The following is a 27,966-nucleotide window of genomic DNA, read 5'->3' on the forward strand; positions in this document are numbered from 1 at the left end:
TTGATAAAAAATTAAAAAAAGAATAAAGATAGAGTTAATAAGTTATGCTTTTTTTTTTTAAAAAAAGGTATATATTAAAAGCACATATTTAATGCATACACTTGATTTTCTTGATTTAGCCCTTTAGAGTGCAAGTGAAGCATAGGGCGGAAGCAGTACTACGTCATCGTACACTGTTCACTGGCAATGTCTCTCGGGTCCTTGTCCACATTGTTTTCATTTCTTGTATTTATGTTGCTCTTTACCATGTTTACTTTGGTCTCACAGCCTTTATCTTCCTTCCTATGTGATTTCAAGTTCGGCATCCATTATACTTTGTAAGCATTTGTTACTGTTACGTGCGCATGTTAGTGTAAATGTGGAATGGTTCAATTGCGTGTTGAAAGGAGAAGAGAACCAAAAATGGAGAGATAGAAACCAAATAGTGTTCTAGTGTTCATGGACATTAAATGAGTTCTAAATGATGACGTTGTTGTTTTAGTGTTAATGTACTGTTCAAAGTGTCTCAATTTAGAAAGGAACGTAACAGTTACCTTTGTTACGCCTATCAACCTTTAACGTAAGGTGGTTCCTAATGCAGGGTATATGCTCTGACTTGTGGAACTGTGAACTCTAAGCATCTTCTTCTATAAGTCTATCTAAAAAAGGATTTTAACTTGGATGAAGCTAATCGTTGACAAGTGTACATAACTCCATTTCTCATTAACCAAAAATGTTACAATACATATGGGCAGGACAATAACTAGGAATAGCTTTTCAAATTATTTTACTTTTAAATATACCTTTGTATAGCTTTTATAGTTTGTTTTGTTACCAAATATGTTTTCCCTGTCCACGTGAACTAAAGGAATTTTTTTTACGAATTGTCGGACTACATTATTTTAGGTGTGTACACTGCTTTACAATAGAGCAACGTTTTATTTACTAACTTTATATTGTTTGAATAAATAGAATCACTTTTACAAATATGAATAAAAGTCAGGAATCTCAATTTCTTTATTATGTATAAGCTTTTTTTTGCAGACTACATCTTATGTGTACATTTAACAGACATTGTGTAGACGTTTACTGTTTACTTTTTGATATTTCCTTCTAAACCAAACGTTTTCAATGTTTCAAGAAAATATAAATATCGCCTGATGTCTCTCTATACCTTCGTCTTCGTCACCCACATTTTCGAGAACATTATTATGTATTTCATTCTGAACTGATGGCTCTAAATGTTTCCAAACATCATCTTTACGTTATGCGGAAATAATCTTTAAAAAAAAATGTCTAATTTGTATCAGCCAGATTGTGTGTGTGTGTGTGTGTGTATGGTTGTTTAAAGTGTATGTAATATAGTAGTAAAATGTTGTTTATTAAATAAGATTGAATTATACTATTGCTTCTATAATAGGTTTAAAAGAATTTTATTTTTTTATAAACATTTTTAATACGTTCTATAATACTTTTTATTAGTTAATTATTTAAAGTAATTTAATCTTGTACCTACTTCAGTTCAGTGGTGTGCATACGACACAAATAATGTAATGATTAACATCTTTTATTTTACCAGGTGATCTGATAAATATAATGACTTAAACCTTGTGCGCTAATCAACCATTTGGATGAAACTATGGTTCTATCCTTTGTGACATTTTGGTTGTGCAATTAGTATTTGATTATCACCAATTTTTATTAACTTTCAAATAGCAAAAATGTTTCAACCAGTTTTTATGTGTCAAAAAGAGATTTTGTACCGGTCTCATGTTTTTAGTTTTTAATGTTCATTTTTTTTCTTTTAATGTATTTTATCCCTTCAGTCCTTTTCCATTCCCAGACTTTGAGTTAAAAAGTGCAACTCAATACAATACAGAACAATAACGAAACAGAAATAACAACATGTATTTCAAATTTTTTAAATAAAATATTCTTTATTGAGAAAATCTCTGTTCTTTGACATAGCGATTTCATTATCTACAATTTATATGTAAGTTTAAGTCCAGACCACTTGTTGCTTCCCTCAAAAAAATCAGCCTCTCGTCTCAATACAACGAACATGACTTTGATCTTTAAATAAAGCTTTGTTCTGTAGACGACAAAACCAATGAGGTGAAATTTAAACATCGCGTTTGAACAAAATATTATTGAAACATATTGGGAAATAAGAATTTTGGATATAATGAAAAAATATACTTAGAAATGCTTATGTACAAAAAACATTTGTATGTTAGTGTTAGTGAGATAATGTTCCTTTTATATTGGTGTACATTGTGTACTTAGTTAACCTCATAGTCAGGGAAAAAGTCAGACAGTGGAAACTAAAAATCATAACAGACTTAGTACTTGACAATTACCTTTAAGTTTGGCTATCCTGTGTGAGAAACAAGATTCCTCCATCAAGAATATGAGTTCAAAGATGGTCAGTCTTTCTTCAGGTTGATATTCTAAGAGATTGGTCAAAATATGTCTGAAACACAAGTCACAAAAAAAAAACATTTTTAATTTTCATTAAAGAATACAATATATTTTAATGTAAAAGTTTTGAATTTCAAATATGGCACTAAAATGTAGGCCCTATTTGTTTAAATATCAAATTACTTCTTTTAAACTTCAGAAATAATGTCGCAATAACACACAATTTTCATGAGGGTAGAAGGGAAATTACTATGTAATATATTTGTTTAACTTACCTGTCTATACTAGTAGGCGACAACTTAGTTCTGACTGCTTCCATCATTGGTTCCATGGTGTCTTGATTCAAAACATTCATTTTGAAAACCATACACCAGTAGACTACTCCAAGAGCAAACATGTCACACTGTAAAGAATTAAAAACATATAATTTTCATTACTGCTAAACGGGAATTATAACTCTATAATATTTTTCAAAGCAAGAATATATCTGTAGCTAGTGGCATTTGGGTCCAGATTTATATACAGGTCAAGAAATATAAAGTTTGTCCACTGGCAAAAGTAAAGGAGAAATATAATACTTTACGCAACATCCGGCATTCATAAAATGCCTTAGCATTGTGTAGAATGACTGAAGATCTCAAACAAATTAGGAAATATTTTTTCAGTGCTTAACAGTGTCGAATTATATTAAAGTGGACAAAGAAAAACTTATCATTAACACCAATATAGGGACAATCCTGAAATTATTTCTTTGCAAACCACAGTGGAAAATACTATTAATTATTTCTGTCTCTCCCACAGAATCTTCTGCATGTTTAAAAACCCGCCAATTGATCACAACTTTATAATTGACATATCTTATTTATAGATAGTCGGCAGTAGACAAAATTTTCCATACAAATTAACGTAACCAACACGGCCATGTTCTAATCTCCAGTGGTGACAAGACTGGACATGCTATATATTAACAATAATCTGTCTTACTTTACATGTGTAATATAGACAAGTTTTCATGCTTATCAGAATCTGTTTTCTATATATAGTTATAGTTATATATATATTTGTTTAATATATATATTGTTTATATATATATATATTGTTATAACCCTATTGGCGTCGAAAAAGGGTTAACTATAGGCTTAGCTGACACACACGTGAATCACTCAGGTCAGCGGGGCCATGGACAAGGGACAGTACTACGATTACACGATTACACGCAAATATGACCAATGTTATGGTCATGTGATCGAAAGCCTGCGTGTACGAGGACACAGTGTGTAGGAAAGCGGCAGTTCAAGACCGGAGAGCGTCGAGACCGGGACTGTTAGTCAGCTATGAAGTCGGTCCTGGTTGAGTCCTCATGTGTTGATGTACAAGTCCAGAAAGAGAGACAGTAGAGTTTTGTACGGTGATGTACAGAGTGACATTTTAGTTGTTGATGTGTTTGATGCCAATTGTCTAGTATTGGCTGTTATCTACTTATTCACTTATTATTAAAGTACCCGATATTGTGGAGCTCTTGTTGTCAAGTTCTTGATGTGTTGATGTATTGTGTTGAGTTTTAGCAGTGTTTACAGAAGGCCTGATTAGGAGAGAGAGAATCGTAACACTGGTGTCTTGAAGTGGGATTTCCTATGGCTTCTGTAAAACTGCTAGATGAACTGAATCTGAAAGAACTGAAACAAGAGCTGAAATGGCGAGGACTGAAGTACTACGAAAGGAACAACGAAACTCTTAAAGAACGTCTCCGGCAAGCCCTAGTGGATGAAGAGGAAGATCCGAACACGTTCCTCTTTGAACTCGAACCTGACGTGGTAGAGCTCTTAATCACCTTTCAAGAGCAGATGTTGGCTGGCTTTCAAAATGTGATCAATGGTGACTCGCAGAAAGAAACAGGTGAAGAAACAAGAGAAGAGACCAATAGTTCAACCAACGCTTTTGCTGTAGACGTACCTGATCTGAGTGCCTCCATCAGTCAGACAGAACATGACAACGTCGTGTCTTTCCCCAAGCTCGTAGCTGAGGACATTAAAGACATCTGTCAATCTGCCAGTGTTGATGGGAGGAACTCGAATCCTGGTGGCTGCACCCAGCTGTTTGGCAAGAACTTTGTGTTTCGAGCTTTGCAGGGAGAACGCCAACTCCAAGGAACCCATCGGCAAGGTCTGCACCCAGCAGACGTTTGTCCAGCTGACGAGACCAGAGTGAGAAGCCCAGGTGATGGTGAAGTAAGTGAACTGGAGCCTGATGCTGAAGATGAGGGACCTTCGCAAGTGGAGTGCTGCCAACTTGCTCCACTAGTTTGCCCTCCGGGCAAGCCTGAAGATGATGTTAGCCACAATGTCCCCTCCTGTGAACCTGAAACCCAAACCCCAAGTCTTTCTCTTCAAAGCCCTATGAAGAGACCTGTTAGACCAACGATCTTGGTGACCCCAGTCCTGACATCTTATCCCTCCCCATGTGCTGGCTGGCTGCCTTCAGTAGTGAGCGACCAAAGAAGGCGATGGTTGCTGAATCCAACGTGCATGGCGATGCAACCACGACGTCTGTGCAACCAGGTGAAGGTCAACTGGAGCAGAAGGAGAAAGAGACATACGCAGTATACAACGCGGATGGCACCATCGAGATGGCACTATAAGCCCATTGTCGCCCCCACCGATAGACCTCCTCCTGCATCGATTCAACTCCGCTGCCCATGTCTTGTGATAGATTTTGTCCGGGACGGACAAATCTGAGAAGGGGGCAGTGTTATAACCCTATTGGCGTCGAAAAAGGGTTAACTATAGGCTTAGCTGACACACACGTGAATCACTCAGGTCAGCGGGGCCATGGACAAGGGACAGTACTACGATTACACGATTACACGCAAATATGACCAATGTTATGGTCATGTGATCGAAAGCCTGCGTGTACGAGGACACAGTGTGTAGGAAAGCGGCAGTTCAAGACCGGAGAGCGTCGAGACCGGGACTGTTAGTCGGCTATGAAGTCGGTCCTGGTCGAGTCCTCATGTGTTGATGTACAAGTCCAGAAAGAGAGACAGTAGAGTTTTGTACGGTGATGTACAGAGTGACATTTTAGTTGTTGTGTTTGATGCCAATTGTCTAGTATTGGCTGTTATCTACTTATTCACTCATTATTAAAGTACCCGATATTGTGGAGCTCTTGTTGTCAAGTTCTTGATGTGTGTGACAAGTCAAAAACTCGCTGTCAGAGTCACTCAAAATTATCACAGCATTAATTATTATTTTTCATTATTTATTTATTTTATTTTAATTATTTGTCCATCCTACCCCTAAATCATTCACCCGCCACACCTTTTCCTCTCCAGGCTAGACTTGGTTGACCACCTTGGAGATAGCTAAGGCGCGTCCTTTCATTTATTTGCCCTTGACCGGGGCAAAGATAGACACGTTCTCTTTAGTCTTATCCGCGGATGTCCGCCGCGATTGACACCCCCCCCTTGGGTGGAAGGTAGGTCACTCTTCCCCCCCCCACGTCTCTCTTTGATCTAAGAGATTACACGGGTCAATACACCGCGTGATACTCCAAGGTGTGACTCTTGTCGGACTTCACCCACGTGTAAGCTAATTCTTAGCCTAGGACGTTTCCTGTGTCCGCCCACATTTCCCAGGCATATATAAGTAGATTCAAATCAAGCCAGACCCTTTCACTCCTCTATCGCTGTCGATCGAGTCTGGACTATATCATTTATTCTCCCTCCTAGAGGAATACCTGGTGGTAAGCCGAACTTAATCACAAGTTCCATCTTAATTACTCTGTGTATATTTCCATTGGATTTTATCATGTGTATTTTGCTTAGTTCATTTATATTTAATTAGTGCATTGTGTATTTCTCACTGGCGTAAGTAGAAAACATAAACATGTGCTATGTATATATTTATGTATTGCATTAATCTATCAATGCTACGTTGCTCAATTGATCGTTGATGCAACCATGTATATATTTGTACATCTTAGTCTATTTCCTTTATCTCGGTTGATCGCCTTGATAATTCTACTATCGCACTAATACGGCGCTTAGAAAGGAGATATGAGTTATCTCCCCTGTATTGAATTATCTCATCTTTACTCATTTTACCCTAATGAGAGTTGCGCCGCTTGAACGGACACACCATTCAAGCGCGCTCCATTGTTCTCGACCCACGGTCATATGTAAACAATCATCTGGGTCGCTGACCACCGCCCAATTCAACCCCCCCCCCTTTTCTTTCTCTATCCACCTGTGTTGTTTATTTCAGATTATTATTTCCCCTTCTATGTACATTTTATATTAGTATTTCCCCTTTTATGTACATTTCTATATTGCTACTATCTGCCATCTATTCTCCAAATCCCATTTGTCATCTCCCCTTGTGCTCTAAAGCAATTTTACCAATCTGACGAATGCACCTCAGTCGAGGGCATCGATAAGATGCATGAGAGACATGTCCTAGCTTGTCTTTATTTATCCGCAGCCTCCCTCAGGTGTCTGCCTATTTATCGGATCAACTATTACCTATTGCCTAGTGCCTATTTGCCTACTGGCCTATCTATGTGCTTAGTGCTAATCAGCGCTGCACTTGCCTAGTTGCTATCAAGAATCACCTATTGCCTAGTTACTGGATCAACGATCCATTTACCTGCAGTTGTGCTTAGTGCTATTCAGCGCTGCATTTGCCTACTGAGATCTACCCAACTCTACTACTTGGCGCTATCGGCATTGCCCGCCTATTCGACAGCCCACCTGTCAAGCTATTAGGCGCGACGTCCCTATAGAGTCAGATCTGTGCGAGACGTCATAGCTACGCCAACCCTCTGCAACTCACTGGACATATCCTGTTACTCACACTGCCCACGGCAGATCAGCTCTGCCCGCAGTAACCTTGTGCCCACGGTATCCGGCCACCCGCCATACTGTGCCCACTACAGATACTAGAACTTGGGACTGAGACTCCACAAGAGCTATATCGCCGGCGTCCCTCTATCCGCTAGAGCGCCACCTCCAGCTGCAGAACCTCAAGCCAGGACCCAGCCAGCTGCGACATCAACAGGACAACCAGCTAAGTCAGAGGACAAAGTGACATACTCTCTTATTAGGTGCAAGAGTGATGATTAAACATAGAATATACTAGAGATAGATGCAAACCCTCCCCCTTTTTATTCTTATATGTATATTTATGTAAATAAATAGTCTTTATTTTAACTTTTGTATCTATCTTTCATTGCTTTGTCTCGTTGCGTGCCTGCTCCCGATTCATATGCTGATAAGTGGGGGTGTGATTGCTTTCAAAAATAATCATCCCCTAGACATAAAACACGCCAAACACACGTCACATTTCCCCACTTGTCACATTTTGGCGAGCCCGTCCTGGATTTAACCCATTAGTACAGCAGGCACGAACAGGCAGCAATAACCAAATTTCCTATTAATATTTTTCTAAAAGTATTTATAAGTATCATCACTTCGCATTATCAAGAGTGTCACTTCTGTCATATTTTTATATTATTATTATTGCTTTTCATGTGTAATATTTTCTTGCAGGAACTTTGTGATTAACTTAGGCAGACACCACATTCCTTTTGCACTCTTTCCTATAACCAGCGACTCACTTTCGCTAACCCACTTTCTTTAATTCTAGCTCAATCCTATTATCCATTCTATCTGCCCCTCCATCATCCTAGTACCTCTCATCTCCCACCCCTCATCATTATGGCCAGCGGCACACGCTCGAAAGCGGACTCTGACATGAAGCAGAAATTAGCTGAATCGAAGGATTTCGCAGCCACCGTATTTGACGATGAGGCAGAACGGAAAGAATATGTGAGAGCACAATATGAGGCGTTGAGAAGACAGGAAGACGAAAAGGAAGAAAAAAGAAAGGAAGACGAAAAGGAAGAAAGGAGATTAGCAAGGGAGCATGAAATAGCTATGGAAAGGGAGAGAAGGGAAACAGACACAGCTAAAGAAAGAGAAAGAAAGGAAGCTGAAATAGCTATTGCCAGAGAAAGAGAAAGAAAGGAAGCTGAAATAGCTATCGCTAAAGAAGTCACCGAGCGGGAAAAGGAAATAACTCGGAGGGAGAAGGAGAAAGAAATAACAGCGAGAGAAAAGATAGCCGCGGACAAAGAGAACGAGGCCGCCCGCCAGGCTTCTTCCGAGTCTCGCCCGGCTAGCCCAGCATCCTTTCAAAGTTCCTTGAACGGTCTACCCCACATGCCAATGGAGCACTTCGACGACAAGACAGAGAACATCGAAGTTTATCTTGTCCGTTTTGAGGAAGTTGCGCGCTTTTACGGTTTGCCAGAGGAGAAATGGTGCTTCCGGCTATCCCAATGCCTCCGAGGCAAAGCCTACGAAGTCTACTCCAAACTCCCTTCCGGCCAGCGAGAAGATTACGCAGCCCTCAAGCAGGCGCTACTGATCCAATTTGAGCTGACCGCCGAGGCCTACCACAAAAAGTTTAGAGGCTCCCGCCTCGAACGCAGAGAGACCTACGGCAACCTCTGCGAAAGGCTGGATAAGTACCTTATCAGGTGGCACGCTCTCAGCCAATTGCCAGAGACTTTTGATGGCCTAGCGTGCCTCATACTCTCTGAGCAGCTGTTAGAATGCATGTCCCCGGAGATCAGAGTTTATGTCAAGGAGCAACAAGCAACTGCACCCGCTGACATAGCTTCCGCCGCTGACCGGTACTTGAACGCCCGTAAGGACTTAAAAGGTAAAGCAACCGCGACAGACCAGCAAACAGACCAACCAACTTCCCCTGCTCAATCCAACCTTCCTCCTAAAACTCCCCAGCACAACCAGGCACCAGGCCGGCAATCAGCCCCTAATAACCACAGTAACCGCCCCAACCACCTGTCTCGCTATAACCAGGCTAACTACTCTCAGCGTGACTCACGTCATGGCGCGCGTGACAGTAGACCCACTCCACAACGGCAGCAGCAGGCCCCACGGACCCTATCTACGGTGACGCCAGTCTCTCAACCCTCCGCGATCGATCTTTCTGACCAACCGGAGGAGGACACATACTTCGTCTCCACGATGGCCGTGGCTCCTCAACCCACTGCCATTGAACTCGGCCAACCAGAACTCCCACCCGTGCCACCTCACCCCACCTCTTCTCCTCCGGGAGTAGAGAATATTCTGGCCAACGGTGTTGAAGTCTTGGGCCTTTACGACTCAGGCTGTTCGTTCGGCGCGGTTATAAATAGAACGCTGATTGACCCGTCGGATCTCACTGGTGGAACAGTGACAATCCAGTCTATTGACCGTGGCACTCCTCCGCAGGTTCTACCTGTCGCGAGGGTGCACGTGGAGTGCAGATACGTACATGGCACCATCGACGCCGCCGTCATGGACACGCCAGTATATGACTTCATTCTAGGCTCCAAATATGTCCCTCTTGGAGAAGTTAATAAACCTTACTTCTCTCTGCCCGTCGGTAGATCGACGAAGCAGAAACGTGGCAGCAACCAACAGGCTGGAAACCCTGGTCGCCACACTAACACGGCTAGTCCCGACTCATCAGCGAAGCTCAAACCACTCCGCCCTGGCACTGACACTGCTAGGAAGTCACGAGTTAAGTCGTATACCCGCGCTCGTGATGGTCTACTTGACCCAGGCTACTCAGCCAAAATTAAGCAACATTCCTCTGACATTGACAGTGTCAGAATGCCCCGAGGTAAGATGAACCCTTGCTCTCGTGGACTCACTCCTTTTCATGGCTCCTCAGCCACCATTCAAAATCGACCCTCCTCTGGCATTGACAGTGCCAGAATGCCCCGAGATAAGATGAACCCTTGCTCTCGTGGACTCGATCCTCTCCATGGCTCCTCAGCCATCATTCCTAATCAACCTCCCCCTGGCATTGATAGTGTCAGGAAGTCACGAGGTAAGCCGAACCCTCGCGCTCGTGAAAACACTTCTCACTATGGCTCCTCAGCCACCATGCGAAATCGACCCTCCCCTGGCATTGACTGTGTCAGGAAGCCACGATGTAAGCCGACTTATCGCACTCGTAGGGACGTTCTCCGGCAGAACTCCACATTCTTTATCAGGCCACTCTTCCCTGACATTGATCGTGTCAGACGATACCGGGGTAAGCTGACCACTTACTCTCGTGAAGAAGCGCCTCACAGCGGCTTCGGAGGTAAGCCCCAACGGGCACACGTGCCTTGGGCACCCCGCCTAAGCCCCAATCACCCTCCCCAATCCGCCCCAGGAAGGAAATATAACTCATCCAATCGCCCAATCTACTCTCCCAAGCAGCCCCACATGTCTCACCCAGGTGACTACATAATCAGGGACGGAAAGTAGACCACGGACAGACTTGGACAGACCCTCCTCCTGGCATGGCTACCCCTTTATTTTTCCAGTTTTTTTTTCTAATGCTGATCTTAAAGTTTGAGTGACATCAGTCTGCTCGCACTTTATGGATCTTTCTGCGATAGATCCATCTTGGCGGCGGCGTATGTGACAAGTCAAAAACTCGCTGTCAGAGTCACTCAAAATTATCACAGCATTAATTATTATTTTTCATTATTTATTTATTTTATTTTAATTATTTGTCCATCCTACCCCTAAATCATTCACCCGCCACACCTTTTCCTCTCCAGGCTAGACTTGGTTGACCACCTTGGAGATAGCTAAGGCGCGTCCTTTCATTTATTTGCCCTTGACCGGGGCAAAGATAGACACGTTCTCTTTAGTCTTATCCGCGGATGTCCGCCGCGATTGACACCCCCCCCCCTTGGGTGGAAGGTAGGTCACTCTTCCCCCCCCCACGTCTCTCTTTGATCTAAGAGATTACACGGGTCAATACACCGCGTGATACTCCAAGGTGTGACTCTTGTCGGACTTCACCCACGTGTAAGCTAATTCTTAGCCTAGGACGTTTCCTGTGTCCGCCCACATTTCCCAGGCATATATAAGTAGATTCAAATCAAGCCAGACCCTTTCACTTCTCTATCGCTGTCGATCGAGTCTGGACTATATCATTTATTCTCCCTCCTAGAGGAATACCTGGTGGTAAGCCGAACTTAATCACAAGTTCCATCTTAATTACTCTGTGTATATTTCCATTGGATTTTATCATGTGTATTTTGCTTAGTTCATTTATATTTAATTAGTGCATTGTGTATTTCTCACTGGCGTAAGTAGAAAACATAAACATGTGCTATGTATATATTTATGTATTGCATTAATCTATCAATGCTACGTTGCTCAATTGATCGTTGATGCAACCATGTATATATTTGTACATCTTAGTCTATTTCCTTTATCTCGGTTGATCGCCTTGATAATTCTACTATCGCACTAATACGGCGCTAAGAAAGGAGATATGAGTTATCTCCCCTGTATTGAATTATCTCCCCTTTACTCATTTTACCCTAATGAGAGTTGCGCCGCTTGAACGGACACACCATTCAAGCGCGCTCCATTGTTCTCGACCCACGGTCATATGTAAACAATCATCTGGGTCGCTGACCACCGCCCAATTCAACCCCCCCCCCTTTTCTTTCTCTATCCACCTGTGTTGTTTATTTCAGATTATTATTTCCCCTTCTATGTACATTTCATATTAGTATTTCCCCTTTTATGTACATTTCTATATTGCTACTATCTGCCATCTATTCTCCAAATCCCATTTGTCATCTCCCCTTGTGCTCTAAAGCAATTTTACCAATCTGACGAATGCACCTCAGTCGAGGGCATCGATAAGATGCATGAGAGACATGTCCTAACTTGTCTTTATTTATCCGCAGCCTCCCTCAGGTGTCTGCCTATTTATCGGATCAACTATTACCTATTGCCTAGTGCCTATTTGCCTACTGGCCTATCTATGTGCTTAGTGCTAATCAGCGCTGCACTTGCCTAGTTGCTATCAAGAATCACCTATTGCCTAGTTACTGGATCAACGATCCATTTACCTGCAGTTGTGCTTAGTGCTATTCAGCGCTGCATTTGCCTACTGAGATCTACCCAACTCTACTACTTGGCGCTATCGGCATTGCCCGCCTATTCGACAGCCCACCTGTCAAGCTATTAGGCGCGACGTCCCTATAGAGTCAGATCTGTGCGAGACGTCATAGCTACGCCAACCCTCTGCAACTCACTGGACATATCCTGTTACTCACACTGCCCACGGCAGATCAGCTCTGCCCGCAGTAACCTTGTGCCCACGGTATCCGGCCACCCGCCATACTGTGCCCACTACAGATACTAGAACTTGGGACTGAGACTCCACAAGAGCTATATCGCCGGCGTCCCTCTATCCGCTAGAGCGCCACCTCCAGCTGCAGAACCTCAAGCCAGGACCCAGCCAGCTGCGACATCAACAGGACAACCAGCTAAGTCAGAGGACAAAGTGACATACTCTCTTATTAGGTGCAAGAGTGATGATTAAACATAGAATATACTAGAGATAGATGCAAACCCTCCCCCTTTTTATTCTTATATGTATATTTATGTAAATAAATAGTCTTTATTTTAACTTTTGTATCTATCTTTCATTGCTTTGTCTCGTTGCGTGCCTGCTCCCGATTCATATGCTGATAAGTGGGGGTGTGATTGCTTTCAAAAATAATCATCCCCTAGACATAAAACACGCCAAACACACGTCACATTTCCCCACCTGTCACAATGTGTTGATGTGTTGTGTTGTGTTTAGCAGAGGTTACGGAAGGCCTGATTAGGAGAGAGAGAATCGTAACAATATTATTCTGCCTAATTAAATCTAAGACTCAAAGCTATCAATTATAAATTTAACGTAAAGGGCTATAAATAAGAATATGGTCACAAATATTTATTTAGCTAAGTTATCGTTCGTTAGTTTAAGAAAGTTAGCGTATATTAAAAAAAAAATTACAATTCTATCTTAAGGAGCATCAAAAATGTAGAAAAAAATGACTTACTTTAAAAGGGTCAAACGGCCTCTTTAAAAACTGTTCTGGGGACATGTACACCACAGTTCCTTTTCTTTTGGTCGCCATTGTATCCTCAGTGGGCAAGATATCCGATAAGCCGAAATCAGCAATGAGAACTTTCTTGTCTGTGATCAAAATGTTGTCCGTTTTGAAGTCTCTGTGAGCAACTTTTTTGTAATGAAGATAATTAACTGCTGCACACAGTTGCACAAAGTATTCATCACTCATCTCCTGATGCATGGAAGGCAGTACCTTGGTCAGAGTGCCATCTTCGTAGAATGGCATCACGTATGCCAAGTATCGAGGAAAGGATCCCATGAAATCCATGCTCATGATAAAAGGATGGTGAATCGTGGCAAGTACTGCAACTTCCGATAAGAAATGCTTTACGATTTTTTTCTCATCATAATTGCTGTCTTTGTAATAAGCTTTGATGACTTTCTTGACGTTGAGGTCTAGTTTGGATCTGACTTGAAAAACTTTGATCGGGTAATTGTAGTGAAGCAGTGTGCCCACCTCGAAGTGATGTACTTGGCATATTTCTTCCTTGTAGTTTTGAAGTTCCAGTGTTTTTCTTTCCAGATGATACATTTTAAAATAGAATTAGAGAAAACAGCTATCCGAAAATAGAGGATGAATTAAATTCCTACAATACGAAAACACAAAGTCCCAAAGAAATAAGAACACAAATATAATAAGTCCAACACTTGTATTTCTCAAAGAGAGATCTCAAAGTGGCTGTAAGAGGAGGCTCAGTGATAAATGATAGAGTTAATTTTTTACATTGATTTTTATTGCCAAGTAAGCTTCTCCCACAATCCTTGAGCTGTACATGTTTAATTTTAAGTCATGTGATTGGCCGAAAGCTGAAGGTGCGCCGAACTTTCCTTGTTGTCTTTGAAGTTTTGACCAGTGGATGACACTCGGAGACTTCATTGTTCGGAGGTACATACGTCAGCAGACGACCAAGGTTTGGGCTGCGTTCAAAATTTGTAGCCTTGCAAGGATGAACACATTAGTGATTGAAGGACCGACAATGTCAACAATCTTTTGTTTTCTCGAGACGACTTAGTGACCAGTTGCAGTGGACACCGCCTTGGTCAGTCGGAGAAAGAGCAGGGGATTGCGGGGAACAAAAAGGACAAAATCAGATGTTTATGTAAGACCTAAGAAAGTTTATCACCCTCCCCCCTTTTTACCCAAATAAAAAAAAAACATATTCACATTCCATTCTGGGTTAACAAAGACGGATAGACAACATTAAAGAACTGTATAAAAAATTAAGTTGCTGACATGTACATTTAAAAACAAACTAGGATAGTGTAGTACAATATATAATATATCAATAATAACTACGAATATATACTAACATTTTATTCATACAAGGAAGTATTAGATTTTATTTTGTTTACTTTTATATATATATATTATCTCGCCAATTGTATTTTTGAAACCACTCAAATACTCTCCAACAATAACTGCAAAATTTCTAGGGTCGTTTCCAAGTAAAACTATAAGATCAAAAATACCATCATAGAAATAAAAGAATTGATTTGTGTATGGTATATGTTGCAATTATTTCTTCTCCAACAATCATAGTTCAACTGTTAAAATCAAATATGTGCCCGTGTCTGTGAGTACGTTGAGAACAGTTTATTAAATTCCACGGGATGCTCAAATCCTCATTTGCAAAAGATATAGAAAAAAAAATTTAGGTAGAAAGAGAGATTAGATACACTAAAGATACAGGACAATTATTTTATAACATTTTTCATTTATAACTAAAATCATTACGACTAATTTTGTCAATCATTATAGTTTATCTTATTAACGCTTGGAGTGTTTGTGATATTTAAAAAAGCTTTAACTTGGTAAGAATTGGTTTTCAGTTTTATTTTGACCCAGTTTCAGTTTTTTTGTTACATCTCTTCAATTGCAAAAAAAATATTCGTAAAACTTTTTTTGTTCATTTATCAAAACGTCTTGATAACTTTATGACACAAAATTTCAGTCATCCAATAACATTTATTTTGATTCTTCTTCTATTCACAATGTCGACAAGCGTAGAGAATGTCTTCAAAATGGAAGAGTATCAAAAAGCTGTCTATGAAGTTGTGCACATCTCTCATTTTCTATGCATTCGAAGTTGGCTAAGGAGTTCAATCCTCGCTTTAAAAAAGCGGCTATTTACATGTTAAGAATAGGGTCTGCTAAAGTTATGCGAGAATTTATTTAAAGACTTTGTGACGTCATTTCTAATTTCAGAAGATTAACTTTTGAAACATTATAGTAGTAGTTTTCTCTGTATGGCCAATACGTTTTTTTTAATATTTAATTTCTAGAAAAAAATTGTAAGAGCCGTTTAAAAAATCAATGTCTATACCACCCTCCAGCAGACTTTGCAAGCTAATATAATTATAATGAAATGTAAAGATAATCTATTTTATTTTTTCATTGATGCATGACTGAGACTCCCCCTCCCCCTGTCAACTTGTACTATCTTTCCCACATATACACACACACAGATCGTTGACTTTACTTTGATACTTCTTAAACAAACAAATCATTCGCTTAAACAACAAAGAAATCAACATAATAGAGACCCGGCGTAGACTATCGCGATGTCCAGAGTAGCCGAACAATAGCTTCATTAGTTGCAGCGCGTCAAAGCTCTATCGGCTCCGCCACTCCTATTGCGGTCATTCTTGTCCAGCATAAATAAAAACGTGTCAGCTGACCTTAAATAAACATAAACTGTCCACTTCAAACAATAAATTCCATTACATTCCTTTGCTGCTCAAAAAAGTTAAGAGATGAAAGCCTTTTCCACTTCTTCCACAACTTTCTGTAAAAAATCACTTGACAAATAAAAAGCGCAAAATTATGGAGGGGAGGAGCTTCATTAGCAAATAAATCAGAAGGAAATATTTATTACCTAAAGTATTCAGCCTCTAGAGACACTTGTGTTACTACTGAAAAACATTACTTGAAATATTCTGAAAATCTCAACGATCAACTTGTATTCAAATCATTTGTAGTCTCGATATTTACAACTTGTGTTTGGTTAAAACAGTTCTAGTTTATTCTATTGTTTTTATTTATTTTGATTCTGCCTCTATTCACTATGTCGACCAGCATAGAAAATGTATTCAAAATGGAAGAGTATCAAAAAGATGTTTGTGAAGTGTATAATTTTAAGATAGAGAAAGTCATAAATGATCGTTATCCTACCAAAGTTGTACAAGTTAACAAAACACTCGATCCCAACAGAAAGTGGGCTGTAAAAATGTGTTACAAAGATGATAGACAGAAATGTATTTTGGCTGAACGTCAGTTCTTGATAGAAGTTATTATACTCAGAGGACTTAAACATCCCTTCATCATGGTTCTAGACAACGTGGCATCATTTCCGAATTACTTCTGCTTCGTCATGCCATTCTACGAGCAGGGCACGCTGACCAAGGCGCTGCCAACGATGACGCATGAGTTGAGAGATGAATACCTGGTGCAGCTTTGCTGTGGAATCAAGTTTCTTCCCACAGAGGAGTCGCTCACAGGGACCTAAAATCTGACAACATTTTACTCACTAAGCAAAAGAATGTTGTCATTTCTGATTTTGGATTAGCTGATTACGTCTGGCGACGTGAGCCTTTAGTTACTGGGAAGAAAGGAACATACATGGATATATCTCCTGAACAGTGCGAAGAGCCATGTAACTGTTTTAAGGTAAGTCAAATTGAATTTTTTTTAAAGATAATTTAAATGATTAAAGAGTCAGCAGTCAAGTCTAATCCTACTGTACTTTCTTTACGTATGGTGTTTAAATCTCTAGCTACCTGATTACTACTAATTTCATTTTTCTATGATTAAATTAGACATATTTAGCCATCATGCTACTTAAATTATGATGCCTAATTTATACACACATAATAAAATCAATAAAGAACTTAATAAATCCAAAGATTTCTGATACTGCTTTATACATAATAGCATTTTGTCAAGAAATATATTAACCGATCATGATTAATGAATACATTTATTCTAGACGAATAAAACCAGCAAACTATAATAGGTAAAGAATGATAAAGATTTCACCAGCCTATAGCTTATTAAGTGCCCAATATGAAGGATTAAGAATAGAAGCCTATAGCGACGTTCAATAGTTACTATTTAAAAAGCAGACACTGAGATACTGTACCAAATGACATTGCCGAAATCCAGATATCTTTATAAATTTTTTTACTATATTGTTTAAAAGTGTTTTTATTTCATTTTAAAGCTTCAAAGCAGATTTCGGGTTTTAAAAAAAGAGCATTTATAAATAGAATACTATTCTATGAAACTATTATGCTTTTTTTTGCTGTTTAAGTAAATCAAAACAAATGTAGTCTTTCTAGTAGTATGTGTATGTGTGAAACAATTGATAAATCTATTCGACAAAGTTAAAACTTTACTTATAAACATTTTGATTAGTATTAAATATCGACATTAATATCTTTTTTTGTTTCTTTATTGTTACTGTAGTGTGATATGTACACACTTGGAGTAGTCTACTGGTGTATGCTATACAGGGTAGATGTGATAGACCTGAAGCCCAAGGAGCCACTACTCACGATAGTTTCACAAACATACCACGTTCCAGATATCGACAGGTGAGTCAAAACTTAAACAATGATTTTGTAAACGTAGTGAAGAACCATTTTTTTATTGACCAATATCACTGTTACAAAGATTTTACATTTGAACAAGAAGTGATGGAGAGTAAAAGAAATCATGACAAAGAAATAATTACAATTACAATAAAAAAAGGAAAATCTTTTAATTATTTGCCATTTGTAGAACTCTAATAATAAGATATAACGGTAACTTTTTCATCTAATTTCAGGGACATTTTGTTATGTCTTTTGGAAGCTGATCCTACCAAAAGATTTTCAGTCCTGTGAGTCTGATCAATTTACTGAGCTTCTCGAAACGTTTTGATCATAGAATCAAACTACTTAGAGGTAATAAGTCATTGTGCGTGTGTGTATCTGTGTATGTCTGTGTATGTGTGCCTATATTTGTCTCTCCGCCTGTTTTCTAGATACTAAAACATCCAAAGTGTATATTTTGTTTCATGTTTTTTTTTCAAACAAACTCTCATTAATTGTCTACGTTTTTTCTGTCTGTCTTTCTGTCTTTCATCTTTTCTAAACTTTGTTTTTGTCTGAAAGTACAAATTGAGTGTCTTTTCTCTACAGACATTGGTTTGCTGTAATTGTCAAGATAAAAGTCATTGTCCTTGTTTGTTAAAGTCTCAGAGTTAAAAAAAAAAGGTTTTGTGATGATAGATGATCCTATAGCATGGAACATGCATATTATAAATATTTAACCATCTGAACCAAATAATTTTTTTTTATTTCAGATAATAGATTTTCGACATAAAACTCATTTATTCCAAATTTTTCTATTACTTGCATAAACACACATACACATGCAATACGAGACACCTATATAGTCTCTTATACATGCTGATATGTAAACACACACGCATACACACATCGACTCTAATTCTTTGTGGCTCCTATACATATAGTGTTTCAGTCACTGTCATATTTATACAATTATATTTACATTTTTACACACTTTCACTTACACACACACACACACACACACACTCAAATGTACAACACCTGATTTTGTTTTAAAAAACTTGTACATTTTAGGGCCATGTTACACAAGTTAATTTAAAAAAAAAAGACAAACAATTTTTTTTTTAATTTCGGGTCTAAATTCATCACATGATCTTTATCTTTTGATTGTGTCACTCTTTCTTCGTTCTATGTTTTTTGTGTTGTTTTTTTTAAAGAGATCTTAATGTCATTTTGACCATTTTACATGCATTAAAGCTGCTATGTTAATATTTTACTTTATTACTGTTTGTGTTGGTGATTGAACTATCTACTACATGTGGTTTTGTTTCAGAAATAAAATATTTTTTGAAATTATAATCTGTGTAAGGTTTGTTATTTTTATAAGAAAATGTGTATTCATGTTTTGTAGTATAATTGCATGTCTATGTACTGCTACAATGTAGTGTTGGTGTTACTGTTGTAATGATGGGTATTACTGTCAATAGACAAAGAAAAAACATTACAGGCAAAATTAAATATATCTGCCATCACTCAAACAAACACATTGCTAATAATCGCAAAAACAACAAAATAAAATGAAAATAATTAAGAAAAGAAATTTAAAAACAACAACTAAATAACAATTAAAAAATAAAAAGTAAAAAAAAAGAGCGACATTGATATCGATTAAAATCAAAAACATTTCGCAAAGGACAAAAATAAAATGACTTAAAACTTTTCTGTAGCACGACCAACAGTTCATTGTTTTTACAATACCTTACATTTTAGTTTAAAAATAAATAATATCAGCTTCAAACAACAGATGTTGCGGCGAAAAGAAACTCTAAATCGACCACCGGTGGACAATTGTTATGCCTGCCTTGAGCGTAGCGACGGAAAATATTGCATTCCTCAATAATCTTCGGATTCGAAGACAAGCCTTATTAATATTATTATTTTTCATTATAATTATCATGTTAGAAAAGAACGAGTATTCATTCTCAGGCACAGCGAGGGTCAAGTTTCGTTAAAGAAAAATTTTAGCTCACAGATTAGTAGTTTGGCTCGCAGATAAGTATTTTGGTTCACAGATAAGTAGTTTGGTTCACAGATAAGTTGTTTGGCTCTCAGATAACTAGTTTGGCTCACAGATAAGTAGTTTGGTTCACAAATAAGTAGTTTGGTTCACAAATAAGTAGTTTGGTTCACAAATAAGTAGTTTCGTTCACAGATAAGTAGTTTGACTCACAGATAAGTAGTTTGGTTCACAGATAAGTAGTTTGGCTCACAGATAAGTAGTTTCGCTCACATATAAGTAGTTTAGCTCAATGATAAGTAGTTTAGCTCAATGATAAGTATTTTGGTTCACAAATAAGTAGTTTAGTTCACAAATAAGTAGATTGGTTCACAGATAAGTATTTTGGCTTACAGATAAGTAGTTTGGTTCACAGATAAATAGTTTGGCTCACAAATAAGTTGTTTAGCTCACAGATAAGTTGTTTGGCTCACAGATAAGTAGTTTGGCTCACAAATAAGTAGTTTGGTTTACAAATAAGTAGTTTGGTTCACAGATAAGTATTTTGGCTTACAGATAAGTAGTTTGGTTCACAGATAAGTAGTTTGGCTCACAGATAAGTAGTTTGGCTCTCAGATAAGTAGTTTGGCTAGCAGATAAGTAGTTTGGCTCTCAGATAATTAGTTTGACACACAGATAAGTAGTTTGGCTCGCAGATAAGTAGTTTTGCTTGCAGAAAAGTAGTTTGGCTCACAGATAAGTAGTTTTGCTCTCAGATAAGTAGTTTGACTCGCATATTAGTAGTTTAGCTCTAATATAAGTTGTTTGGCTCACAGATAAGTAGTTTGGCTCACAGATAAGTAGTTTGGCTCACAGATAAGTAGTTTTGCTCGCAGATAAAGAATTTGGCTTGCAGATAAGTAGATTGATTCTCAGATAAGTAGTTTAGCTCTCAGATAAGTAGTTTGGTTCTCAGATAAGTAGTTTGGCTCACAGATAAGTAGTTTGGCTTACACATAAGTAGTTTGGCTCACAGATAAGTAGTTTGGCTCACATATAAGTAGTTTGGCTCACAGATAAGTAGTTTGGCTCACAGATAAGTAGTTTGGCTCACAGATAAAGAGTTTGGCTCACAGCTAAGTAGTTTGGCTCACAGATAAGTAGTTTGGCTCACAGATAAGTAGTTTGGCTCACAGATAAGTAGTTGGCTCACAGATAAGTAGTTTGGCTTACACATATGTAGTTTGGCACACAGATAAGTAGTTTTGCTCACAGATAAAGAGTTCGGCTCGCAGACAATGAGTTTAACTCGCAGATAAGAAGTTTAACTATCAGATAAGTAGTTTGGCTCACAGATTAGTAGTTTGGCTCACAGATAATAGTTTGGCTCACAGATAAGTAGTTTGGCTCACAGATAAGTAGTTTGGCTCACAGATAAGTAGTTTGGCTCACAGATAAGTAGTTGGGCTCACAGATAAGTAGGTTGGCTCACAGATAAGTAGTTTGGCTCACAGATAAGTAGTTGGGCTCACAGATAAGTAGGTTGGCTCACAGATAAAGAGTTTGGCTCACAGATAAGTAGTTTGGCTCGGAGATAAGTGGTTTGGCTATCAGATAAGTAGTTTGGCTCTTAAATAAGTAGTTAGGCTCACAGATAAGTAGTATGGCTCACAGATAAGTAGTTTGGCTCACAGATAAGTAGTTTGGCTCACAGATAAATAGTTTGGCTCACAGATAAGTAGTTTGGCTCTAATATAAGTAGTTGGGCACGCAGATAAGTTGTTTGGCTCACAGATAAATAGTTTGGCTCACAGATAAGTAGTTTGGCTCACAGATAAGTAGTTTGGTTGAGTGATAAATAGTTTGGCTCACAGAGAAGTAGTTTGGCTCAAAGAAAAGTAGTTTGGCTCACAGATAAGTAGTTTGGCTCACAGATAATAAGTTTGGCTCACAGATAAGTAGTTTGGCTCACATATAAGTAGTTTGGCTTACAGATTAGTAGTTTGAATCACAGATAAGTAGTTTGGTTCACAGATAAGTAGTTTGGCTCTCAGATAAGTAGTTGGGCTCACTGATAAGTTGTTTGGCTCACAGATACGTTGTTTGGCTCAAAGTAAAGTAGTTTGGCTAACAGATAAGTGAAATTGGCTCTCAGATAAGTAGTTGGGCTCACAGAGAAGTTGTTTGGCTCACAGATACGTTGTTTAGCTCACAGATAAGTAGTTTGGCTCACAGATAAGTAAATTGGCTCTCAGATAAGTAGTTTGGCTCTCAGATAAGTAGCTTGGCTGACAGATAAGTAGATTGGCTTACAGATAAGTAGTTCGGCTCACAGATAAAAAGTTTCGCTCACAGATAAGTAATTTGGTTCACAGATAAGTAGTTTGGCTCACAGATAAATAGTTTGGCTCTCAGATAAGTAGTTTGGCTAGCAGATAAGTAGTTTGGCTCTCAGATAATTAGTTTGACACACAGATAAGTAGTTTGGCTCGCAGATAAGTAGTTTTGCTTGCAGATAAGTAGTTTGGCTCACAGATAAGTAGTTTTGCTCTCAGATAAGTAGTTTGACTCGCATATTAGTAGTTTAGCTCTTATATAAGTAGTTTGGCTCACAGATAAGTAGTTTGGCTCTCAAAAAAGTAGTATGGCTCACAGATAAGTAGTTTGGCTCACAGATAAGTTGTTTGGCTCTCAGATAAGTAGTTCGGCTCACAGATAAGTAGTTTGGCTCACAGATAAGTATTTGGGCTCACAGATAAGTAGTTTGGCTCACAGATAAAGAGTTTGGCTCACAGATAAGTAGTTTGGCTAGCAGATAAATGGTTTGGCTATCAGATAAGTAGTTTGGCTCTTAAATAAGTAGTTTGGCTCTCAGATAAGTAGTTGGGCACGCAGATAAGTTGTTTGGCTCACAGATACGTTGTTTGGCTCAAAGATAAGTAGTTTAGCTCACAGATAAGTAAATTGGCTCTCAGATAAGTAGTTGGGCTCACAGAGAAGTAGTTTGGTTCACAGATAAGTACTTTGGCTCACAGAAAAGTAGTTTGGCTCACAGAAAAGTAGTTTGGCTCACAGATAAGTAGTTTGGCTGAAAGATAAGTAGTTTGCCTCAAAGATAAGTAGTTTGGCTCACAGATAAGTAGTTTGGCTCACAGATACGTTGTTTAGCTCACAGATAAGTAGTTTGACTCACAGATAAGTAGTTTGGCTCTCAGATAAGTAGTTTGTCTATCAGATAAGTAATTTGACACACAGATAAATAGTTTGGCTCACAGATAAGTAGTTTGGCTTACAGATAAGTAGTTTGGCTCTTAGATAAGTAGTTTGGCTCGCAGATAAGTAGTTTGGCTCTCAGATAAGTAGTTTGACACACAGATAAGTATTTTGGCTCGCAGATAAGTAGTTTTGCTCGCAGATAAGTAGCTTGGCTCACAGATAAGTAGTTTGGCTCACAGATAAGTAGTTAGGCTCTCAGATAAGTAGTTTGACTCGCAGATTAGTCGTTTAGCTCTTATATAAGTAGTTTGGCTCACAGATAAGTAGTTTGGCTCAAAGATAAGTAGTTTGGCTTTCACATAAGTAGTTTGGCTCACAGATAAGTAGTTTTGCTCGCATATAAAGAATTTGGCTTGCAGAAAAGTAGTTTGGCTCTCAAATAAGTAGTTTAGCTCTCAGATACGTAGTTTGGCTCGCAGATAAGTAGTTTGGCTCTCAGATAAGTAGTTTAGCTCTTAGATAAGTAGTTTGGCTCTCAGATAAGTAGTTTGGCTCACAGATAAGTAGTTTGGCTTACACATAATTAGTTTGGCTCACAGATAAGTAGTTTTGTTAACAGATAAAGAATTTGGCTCGCAGATTGGTAGTTTGGCTCGAAGATAAGTAGTTTAGCTATCAGATAAGTAGTTTGGCTCACAGATAAGTAGTTTGGCTCACAGATAAGTAGTTTGGCTCACAAATAAGTAGTTTGGCTTACAGATAAGTAGTATGCTCACAGATAAGTAGTTTGGCTTACACATAAGTAGTTTGGCATACAGATAAGTAGTTATTCTCACAGATAAAGAGATTGGCTCGCAGACAAGTAGTTTAACTCGCAGATAAGTAGTTTGGCTATCAGATAAGTAGTTTGGCTCTAAAAAAAGTTGTTTGGCTCACAGATAAGTAGTTTGGCTCACAGATAAGTAGTTTGGCTCACAGAAAAGTAGTTTGGCTCACAGATAAATATTTTGGCTCAAAGATAAGTATTTGCTCACTGATAAAGAATTTGGCTCGCAGATTAGTAGTTTGGCTTGAAGATAAGTAGTTTAGCTATCAGATAAGTAGTTTGGCTCACAGATAAGTAGTTTGGCTCACAGATAAGTAGTTTGGCTCACATATAAGTAGTTTGGCTCACAGATAAGTAGTTTGGCTCACAGATAAGTAGTTTGGCTTACATATAAGTAGTTTGGCATATAGATAAGTAGTTATTCTCACAGATAAAGAGTTTGGCTCGCAGACAAGTAGTTTAAATCGCAGATAAGTAGTTTGGCTATCAGATAAGTAGTTTGGTTCTCAAAAAAGTAGTTTGGCTCACAGATAAGTAGTATGGCTCACAGATAAGTAGTTTGGCTCACAGATAAGTAGTTTGGCTCACAGATAAGTAGTTTGGCTCAAAGATAAGTAGTTTGGCTCACAGATAAGTAGTTTTGCTCACAGATAAGTAGTTTGGCTCGCAGATAAGTAGTTTGGCTATCAGATAAGTAGTTTGGCTTACAGATAAGTAGTTTGGCTCTTAGATAAGTAGTTTGGCTCGCAGATAAGTAGTTTGGCTCTCAGATAAGTAGTTTGACACACAGATAAGTATTTGGCTCGCAGATAAGTAGTTTTGCTCGCAGATAAGTAGCTTGGCTCACAGATAAGTAGTTTGGCTCACAGATAAGTAGTTAGGCTCTCAGATAAGTAGTTTGACTCGCAGATTAGTCGTTTAGCTCATATATAAGTAGTTTGGCTCACAGATAAGTAGTTTGGCTCACATATAAGTAGTTTGGCTAACAGATAAGTAGTTTGGCTCACAGATAAGTAGTTTGGCTTACATATAAGTAGTTTGGCATACAGATAAGTAGTTATTCTCACAGATAAAGAGTTTGGCTCGCAGACAAGTAGTTTAACTTGCAGATAAGTAGTTTGGCTATCAGATAAGTAGTTTGGTTCTCAAAAAAGTAGTTTGGCTCACAGATAAGTAGTATGGCTCACAGATAAGTAGTTTGGCTCACAGATAAGTAGTTTGGCTCACAGATAAGTAGTTTGGCTCAAAGATAAGTAGTTTGGCTCAAAGATAAGTAGTTTTGCTCACAGATAAGTAGTTTGGCTCGCAGATAAGTAGTTTGGCTATCAGATAAGTAGTTTGACTTACAGATAAGTAGTTTGGCTCTTAGATAAGTAGTTTGGCTCGCAGATAAGTAGTTTGGCTCTCAGATAAGTAGTTTGACACACAGATAAGTATTTGGCTCGCAGATAAGTAGTTTTGCTCGCAGATAAGTAGCTTGGCTCACAGATAAGTAGTTTGGCTCACAGATAAGTAGTTAGGCTCTCAGATAAGTAGTTTGACTCGCAGATTAGTCGTTTAGCTCATATATAAGTAGTTTGGCTCACAGATAAGTAGTTTGGCTCAAAGATAAGTAGTTTGGCTTTCACATAAGTAGTTTAGCTCTCAGATAAGTAGTTTGGCTCGCAGATAAGTAGTTTGGCTCTCAGATAAGTAGTTTAGCTCTTAGATAAGTAGTTTGGCTCTCAGATAAGTAGTTTGGCTCACAGATAAGTAGCTTGGCTTACACATAATTAGTTTGGCTCACAGATAAGTAGTTTTGCTCACAGATAAAGAATTTGGCTCGCAGATTGGTAGTTTGGCTCGAAGATAAGTAGTTTAGCTATCAGATAAGTAGTTTGGCTCACAGATAAGTAGTTTGGCTCACAGATAAGTAGTTTGGCTCACAGATAAGTAGTTTGGCTTACAGATAAGTAGTATGCTCACAGATAAGTAGTTTGGCTTACACATAAGTAGTTTGGCATACAGATAAGTAGTTATTTTTACAGATAAAGAGTTTGGCTCGCAGACAAGTAGTTTGGCTCACAGATAAGTAGTTTGGCTCACATATAAGTAGTTTGGCTCACAGATAAGTAGTTTGGCTCACAGATAAGTAGTTTGGCTTACATATAAGTAGTTTGGCATACAGATAAGTAGTTATTCTCACAGATAAAGAGTTTGGCTCGCAGACAAGTAGTTTAACTCACAGATAAGTTGTTTGGCTATCAGATAAGTAGTTTGGCTCTCAAAAAAGTAGTTTGGCTCACAGATAAGTAGTATGGCTCACAGATAAGTAGTTTGGCTCACAGATAAGTAGTTTGGCTCACAGATAAGTAGTTTGGCTCAAAGATAAGTAGTTTGGCTCACAGATAAGTAGTTTTGCTCACAGATAAGTAGTTTGGCTCGCAGATAAGTAGTTTGGCTATCAGATAAGTAGTTTGGCTCTTAAATAAGTAGTTTGGCTCACAGATAAGTAGTTTTGCTCACAGATATGTAGTTTGGCTCCCAGATAAGTAGTTTTGCTCGCAGATAAATAGTCTTGCTTGCAGATAAGTACTTTGGCTCACAGATAAGTAGTTTGGCTCACAGATAAGTAGTTTGGCTTACACATAAGTAGTTTGGCACACAGATAAGTAGTTTGGCTCACAGATTAGTAGTTTGGCTCACAGATTGGTAGTTAGGCTCACAGATAAGGAGTTTGGAAGGCAAATAAGGAGTTTGGCTCACAGATAAATAATTTGCCTCACAGATAAGAAGTTTGGCTCACAGATAAGTAGTTTGGCTCACTCATAAGGAGTTTGGCTCGCAAATATATATTTCCATATTGTTTTCAGTTTTGCAAGTGCTGCTGTCGACTGTGCAATTCGTGCCACTAGCTGGTGTTTAGTTTCATCTTCTGATACAAAAGCTCTGAGATATTTGAAACTTGTCATCTTTTTACCTCCATTGCTGATGCCTATTTTAAAGACCTGTTTGCTATCGTTTATTAATAGAATTTTTTCAGCATTTTTTGGCATATTATATGCTGCAGAAGTCTTGTCTATGCGCACCATACTCAGCTAGTTCCTATTCTTTCCCTGCAAGGCCAGCCATGCCAGCCGCGACGCGCAATTTAGTAATTTTTATTCCTCCAATGCTTCCGGTACCTTCATAGCCGTTGTGAGCATCTTCCATTATCTTTTTAAGAAAAATATTGAAAAGAAGTGGAGAGAATTCATATAAAGATTTCAAGAACTAGTTTTGTATTTATGGATTAAATAGGTACTTTCCCTGTAAGTTGACTTGCAAAAGAAATACACCGCGCAGTATATAAAATCAAACCACATATACTACCAAAAAAAATGGATTTAGTTACTCTTAATTAACTAAAATTTAATAGGACAAGCGCAGATATTTAAAATTTAGTATAACAAAGCATTAGATATCAAATGCTTCGACAAAATGTATATTTCATTCGTCCATTGTGGTTCGATGATAACCACCTGGTCGTCCAGGGGGCTGAGGGCCTTGCACTGGGGTTTTGTGCATCCTAGTGTGGCTGGTGAGACCTATGTAATTCTTGGTATACCGCAAAACTTTTATTTACATACATCGTGGAAAAATGTTTGATGTAATAAAGATTCTCTTCGACCTTCAAGAGTATAAAAATAAACATTAGAAATAAAAATATATTTATCTAAAAAAAATACAAAACATACAAGGAAGGTCTTTGTGAGCCCCGAAGACATTGTAATATGGCCATAGAGTTTTAGTTTGCGTACATTTACAATAGTTAGCAGGACATAGTGGAGTCCAAATAATGTATGATTCCAATAGACAATTGTATCGATTTCAACAGACGAAGTAAAAAGTATGACAGGTGCAACAAATGGTTTATCACTATTTTGACGAAAAAACAAAAAAATATCACGAGATACTTCCCAACTATTGTATTATTCACGACTAAT

The 27,966-nt window shown here is 38.4% G+C and overlaps 1 protein-coding gene across 1 annotated transcript; it reads right to left on the reverse strand.

The window, feature by feature from the left end:
• Positions 1–13,293: 13,293 nt before the first annotated feature.
• Positions 13,294–13,923, reverse strand: LOC129928553 (uncharacterized). The gene has a single exon (XM_056043190.1). It carries the CDS (start codon positions 13,921–13,923, stop codon positions 13,294–13,296), a length of 630 nt encoding a protein of 209 aa, XP_055899165.1.
• Between the last annotated feature and the right edge of the window lie 14,043 nt (positions 13,924–27,966).

This window comes from Biomphalaria glabrata, chromosome 10 (genome assembly GCF_947242115.1).
Source record: "Biomphalaria glabrata chromosome 10, xgBioGlab47.1, whole genome shotgun sequence".
NCBI classification, from domain to species: Eukaryota; Metazoa; Mollusca; class Gastropoda; family Planorbidae; genus Biomphalaria; species Biomphalaria glabrata.